This window comes from Electrona antarctica (assembly GCF_951216825.1).
Source record: "Electrona antarctica genome assembly, chromosome: 14".
NCBI lineage: Eukaryota > Metazoa > Chordata > Actinopteri > Myctophiformes > Myctophidae > Electrona > Electrona antarctica.
This window is the reverse complement of record NC_136795.1, coordinates 16,182,227-16,188,226: the sequence shown is the minus strand read 5'-3', so window position 1 is coordinate 16,188,226 and position 6,000 is coordinate 16,182,227. Positions and strand designations below refer to the sequence as shown.

The window sequence follows — 6,000 nt, the reverse complement described above, 5'->3', positions numbered from 1 at the left end:
CCTTTTTATTAAGATATTGATTTTTTTTTTTTAATTCATGTAGACATTTTCTCTATGACGTTTCTTTTTTACAGTAGTTAATGTGCAATTACCTTGGATAATGTTGGGTCACAGTAACAGGGCTTTCACAAAGTTATTGGCACTTGGAACACAGAGACAACAGGATGAGCAGTATAGGAGTATTGGCGCTACGGGGTTACAGAGTGCTAGGAGCAGGGGCAAAGTCAAGACATGGGCAGACCATTACTGTACAGGTTTTCAAGAAGCGCTGTTTCTGGGTAAATATATACCTCATGCTGCGAATGCACAACAAACAATCTGACTTCTATGTGTGCCTCTATATAGAATATACAGTATTTATCTATACATGTATATAATCATTTTATATGTACTGTGTAGCGATATAAGGTTTCCCCATGCCACGCCTTTATTCAAGTGTGTAGGTCCATGTGTGTATGAAAGTGTAAACAAAGATGCTGATGTGTATGGAAACTATAAATTACCGTGGACACAGAAACACGTCTTTTCATCTTATTTGTCTTCAAATGCAGACAGGCGAGTACAAACCACAGAAACCCATTTTGTGATATGAGGTTAGTAATTTGCTGCTGAATGCTAAAGACCAGCTGAGCTTGCTTGACCATTTGTATGTTGCAGCAGAAGTGACATGGACATGTCTGCTTCTGCTTGCCTGTAGTCCAAGTTATCATTGCTTTTAAATATGTTAGCGTCATCTTTCACATGTAAAATTAACCGGCCATTTTAACAATTTCACCAGTTATTTTCCAATTAAATTAAGACTAAAACATACCAGTTGAGGGATGATGTTAACGTCTCATTCTGGCTTAAGATGGGCTAGACCTCACAGTTTCTACTTTCATGCTACTATGGAGAAACATGCCCTAATTCCTGAGACTGGTTTGAAACTGGGCAAATTGGTCAGGCTCAGGCTGGATCACTACACCTGTTGTGGTGTACATAGTGAGCTCGCCCACGTGCTTGCTGTATGCTGCTCCAATATTACTTTAGAAATCATGGCTTCTGTCCCATTATTTTATGTGATTCCATAGTGCTCAATGTCATACTGAACTCTGTAAAAGCCACGGCGCTACACAGACACAAAGTCATTGAAAATCACTCAGCTTGAGAAACCAATTGGCGACCAGTCATCGGACATTTCTGCAATGGGTTTCAATGACAAACTGTGGAGACAGAACATTCCTTCACATTGGAAATGAACCCAGACGCCTGGACCACATTGTTGTGTGATTCCTGTAGCCAGCATCATCAGACTTGTGTTCTGTTTAACCCATTCAGGAGGGGAACCCCTTTTGGTGTTTTAAGCATTATGTTTATCTATTGAAAAATAGCAGATCTACAAGCTCATACGAGCTTGTAGATCTGCTATTTTTTTTTAATCGTGAAAATGTGGCACAAATCTTTGAATATATATTCTTTCAGAGGGAATGTTTTACTCAAATCTTTGCTTCTGGGGTGGGGTCCCTGGAACAACATATTTTCAGATGGGGGTCGGCAGCCAATTACATATATTTTTGACGGTCTTTTTTCAGAAAACTGTCAGGATTTAGAAGGCATTTGTAGAATCATCCTCAGGTTTAAATGGTTTAAAGACTATCTTTTGACTAAGCTCTTTTGTTTTTCTCATTACCCCACTCATCATAATCTTGACCAAAACACATCGAGATAACACCCATTTTCCTTTACATATTACTCGCCAAATATTGGCAACTTGACTCAATTACCTTGAGTGAGAAGCAACACATTCTCAACAGTACATCTTTCTTTAGCAAAATGCTAACTAGCAAGACAATACAAACAGTGAGAAATGAGCATCAGAACATACATTTTGGTTTCAGAAAACCAATCAGCGATTCAACGTTGTTTAGGGTGCGGCAACTGGGCCATACAGCAAAGTCCTGAGTGTCCATTTAATTCTGAGACCATTAGTTTGTGCCAATGCAGTGTTTTCTCAGGCTTTGTACAGACATATCAGACGAACATGCTCTGTGCTGTCCGTGTTTCATGGCCGCCTCAATGCTTTTCCAATGGAAGTCACGTGGTTTGACCAAACAGTTGTGTGTGATGGGGGGAGGGGGGCAATCAAACACAAGTGTTTGGTCAAACCACGTGACTTCTATTGGAAAAGCATTGGGGCGGCCATGAAACACAGGCAGAGCACAGCACAGTTGTTCTTTATGTGTGTACAAAGCCTCAGGGTTCCACACAGGTGCTAATGAAATCTCCATCACTGTGGATCTGGATGTGTCAGCAATGCTGACAATGTGCAAGTTTGATTAATGACACGTGTTGTAATCAAACCTGCACATATATTTGTTCCTTTCCTCTATAACAGAAAACCTAAGTGACTGGAGTTGAAACACAGACTTGAAATAAGATGCATTAAACACCAGTGCTCTTGTGGTGGGTTGTCACTTTTCATTAGGCCTTTATGCCAGCGGTACCGGTATTGTGTCAAACATACAAACCCATCAATTGCGCTGGACAGTAAAATCCTAAGCGTCAGAGGTTTAACAAAATGTAACCAAATGCACCCATAAGGGTCCATTTGGTTACATTCACTGTGCAGATAAAATAAAGTACAATTACCACTCAAACTAGAGGCCAGGGAGTATAAGAATGGAGCTATTAGGGGCTATTTTTGAGTCTCAAGATTTAAATTCAAATTCAGGATTTTGCTGTGTAATAAAAACAAATGCTGCTACCCCTACAGCACAAGAGCCAATTCGGACCCTAACAACTTATCTCCATCACCTGGAATATTGATTATATTTCAATCTTTTTCAGATCTGCATGCCAACCGTTCTCATGGATTAACTTGTAGAGATATAAACATTAGATTGAACGCCAACATCCCTGATGCTTCAAAAGACACAATTAATAGAAACAGGTGCGTAGGGGTCTCACACACCAATCCTAACCATGAGCATCCAACAAAAGAAGACAATAACATTTGGGACAACAGTCTTGTTGATTTACATTGAGTTTGTCACACTCATTTACAAAAGATGGGCAACAAAGAAAAACATAATACATCACCCCTAAAATCTAAATTACACTTCGGCGAGTCGTATGATGAAGAATAAATTAGGCTAAAGGGCTTTATTCTTTAGATGACAACTTTTCCCCCTTCCTAAAAAGGTGCGTGAACAACTAGTTAAGGTGCAGGAACTTCCCTCTTAGCGCTCCTGGAAGGTGCAAAAATCATCACAAATATAATGTGATGATACATGTCAAAGAAAACTGTTAGCCACTCTGCATTCGCATTGTAAGTAGCGGACAATACAGCATGGCTACAATAATACAAGATGTTTTTATCAAAGAAACCGACCACACACACACACACACACACACACACACACACACACACACACACACACACACACACACACACACACACACACACACACACACACACACACACACACACACACACACACACACACACACACACACACACACACACACACACACACACACACACACACACACACACAGTTTCATGACAAGGCACATATTCCAGTATCTTTTACTTGTCAATTTAAAATGAAAGTTACGAATGACCACCTCTGGCAGTCAGTAGGGATGAAATAGAACTAGGAAGAGGCAAGCTAAAGCCTGATGTATACTTTACTTGATTTATACAACTGGGTCACATGCTGAAAGTAGTTGATCTAAGCACACACAATCTCTACAACTTTGTGAACTTGTAGATCAGCCATTTTCGGCACTGTCATACGGCAAAGTATACATTAAGCATAAGTAGTCATATGCAGCACGTCAATCAAAGCTGTACATTTCCAACCTTGGCTGACAAAATTAGGAGAAAGCATGTGTTGTAAGGGCTGCAAATACCTGTACAAACCTATACAACCTACTGAAAAACTGCCACCACAGACAGTTCAGTCTCAGAGTCGTCTCACTTGGTCTCGACATTTCTCGAAAGATAATGAATGGAAGATGAAATGCTTGGCTTCAAATGTAAAGGATCAACTGCAGTGTCCACTCTGTGCAGATAAAAAATAACAACTTAAAAAATAAATCAACAACTAACCAGTCTTACATTAAGACTACTCTGACCGTCATTATATATATACCAGACCTTTGAATGCAAAAATAGCACTTTTCCTTTTTCAACAAGACATTTCTCTGCAAAACCGCTCCTTAAAATACAATAAAACACAATGATTGAGATTTTAAAACAATCCCTCTCGCTCTCTCTATGCACACACTATACAGACGTGTGCACTTTTATATAGAACTTTTTATCCTCAAAAAATATCTCTTAACTTTTTGTTTCATGCCTGTTCGCTTTACAGTTTTCTTACAGTTCACTGCATTCGAAATCTCCCTCCTGTACGGGTCGCTGGAAGGTTACACACAAAGAAACATGCTACAAATGACATTAGATGAGACGTACGTATAAGACACAGCACAGACACACAATGGAGTGTGATGGATTTGCTCTGGTCGTGAGGGTGGCGTGGAAGGTGTGAGGGCATGAGGAGGGAAAGGAATCAGCAGGGCTTTTGTTTAAGTTGTTAGTGTCATTTTTTATCTCCATAGTTTAAGGCTGGAATGCAGTTGAGCACCTTCGCATCCTTTAGCCCCATTAATCCATCCATTCTTTCTGTGCGTCCAGGCAACCAGCCAGCCAACCACCTCCTCAGCCTGAGGTACTGACCCTCACACTCATCCCGACGGGGAATGTGTTTAATATAAGAGGGCGATTGCAGTTAAATGGCTAAAAACAAGCGGAGGAAGCTTGGGGGGCAGGCGGCGGAAAAGAAAAATCTGAAAGTGATCTTTTTCACTCCCTGGTTTACGGCGGGGTCAACAACTGCCATTCACCCCCCCTGTTACGTAGTGTACAGTGAGAGTCTGACGGGAGAGGTCAAGGCAGGTGGCGCCCCCTGGAGGACGTGAGGCGGCGAGCAGAACCAGGGGGGAGGTTCTCGCTTGTGTTTCCTCATGGCACGTCAACCTTTTCCCCAGCTTCACCTGTCAGAATAACGTCCCTCCGTCCACGCCCACGCCTTGAAGCGATTCTCCGGAGGAGCCGCCGGAATCCATGCCGCCGCCCACGCCGCTGCCGGGCTCCAAGGTCGCGGAGTCAAACGGCGGCTCTGGCCCCAATGCGTCGTCCTCCAACTTGACGGCGTCGGGGAGGAAGGCAGAGTACGCGTCGCTCTCGGCCATCAGCAGCTTCAGCTTGGGGATCCAGCTCTTGCGGACCACGCGGCGCGCGTTGGTGCACATGTCCGCCGCGATGGCGTTCATCTCACTCTCCTTGAAGCTAGTGGCAAAGTTCTGGCAGTAAACTGGTGGGCGAGAAGGAAAGAGCTTACGGATCAGGGCTGCGCTTCACAATGATGTTACATGTGGGAGTTACAGTATCTATGGTAAGTTTCTGTATGACTATTTGGGCTGATATCCTATTGAGAGCAGACAACCATACAATGGATGAGAGCATGCTATGATTTTTATGTTTTTAAATGAAGAAAAAGGCTGCACTGCTCATACGCAATGCACTATATTTTATTGAAAGACAACTAACAATTCGACCAGATAAGGTATTCTTCAGGGATTGCTTTTTCTTTGATGATTTCTCTGTTTATGTTAAAATTTTGACCACCTCCAAGCAGACGAGGCCTTAGTAATCTACTGCACACAACAAGCAGACGAGGCCTTAGTAATCTACTGCACACAACACATCTTGCATATCTCATATGTGAGGTTCTGAGTGGTGTTAGGCATACATGGCCTTTGTGCAAGACCTGGATCTCATTATATAGTTAAAAGTTACCCTTGCTGCCCACATTGCAACAACAAAATGGACAGTCAAAGCTGAATAGCCAGAAAGCCACCCTATCAACTTTGTTGGAGGGTCTTTGTCAAGCTGGCATTTAGTTTCACAGGGTAAATGTCGCCATCTTGTGGCCACTATGAGCTATTGCTTAT

The 6,000-nt window shown here is 42.3% G+C and overlaps 1 protein-coding gene and 1 long non-coding RNA gene across 4 annotated transcripts in view; one reads left to right on the top strand and one right to left on the bottom strand.

Moving 5' to 3' along the window:
• LOC306936693 lies at nucleotides 1–3,514 on the top strand. Its single transcript, XR_013791522.1, has 2 exons — nucleotides 1–1,994; nucleotides 2,237–3,514. It is a non-coding gene; the product is annotated as an uncharacterized lncRNA (long non-coding RNA).
• nacc1a (nucleus accumbens associated 1, BEN and BTB (POZ) domain containing a) overlaps nucleotides 3,420–6,000 on the bottom strand; it is a 28,377-nt gene continuing 25,796 nt past the window's right edge. Inside the window, exon 8 of one of the 3 annotated variants that reach the window (XM_079520298.1) lies at nucleotides 3,420–5,360. In XM_079520298.1, the coding sequence (XP_079376424.1) occupies nucleotides 5,044–5,360 (317 nt within the window). In that variant the 3' untranslated portion in view covers nucleotides 3,420–5,043. The remainder of the gene's footprint in view (nucleotides 5,361–6,000) is intronic. The other 2 variants (XM_079520297.1, XM_079520299.1) reach the window with 2 other exon arrangements.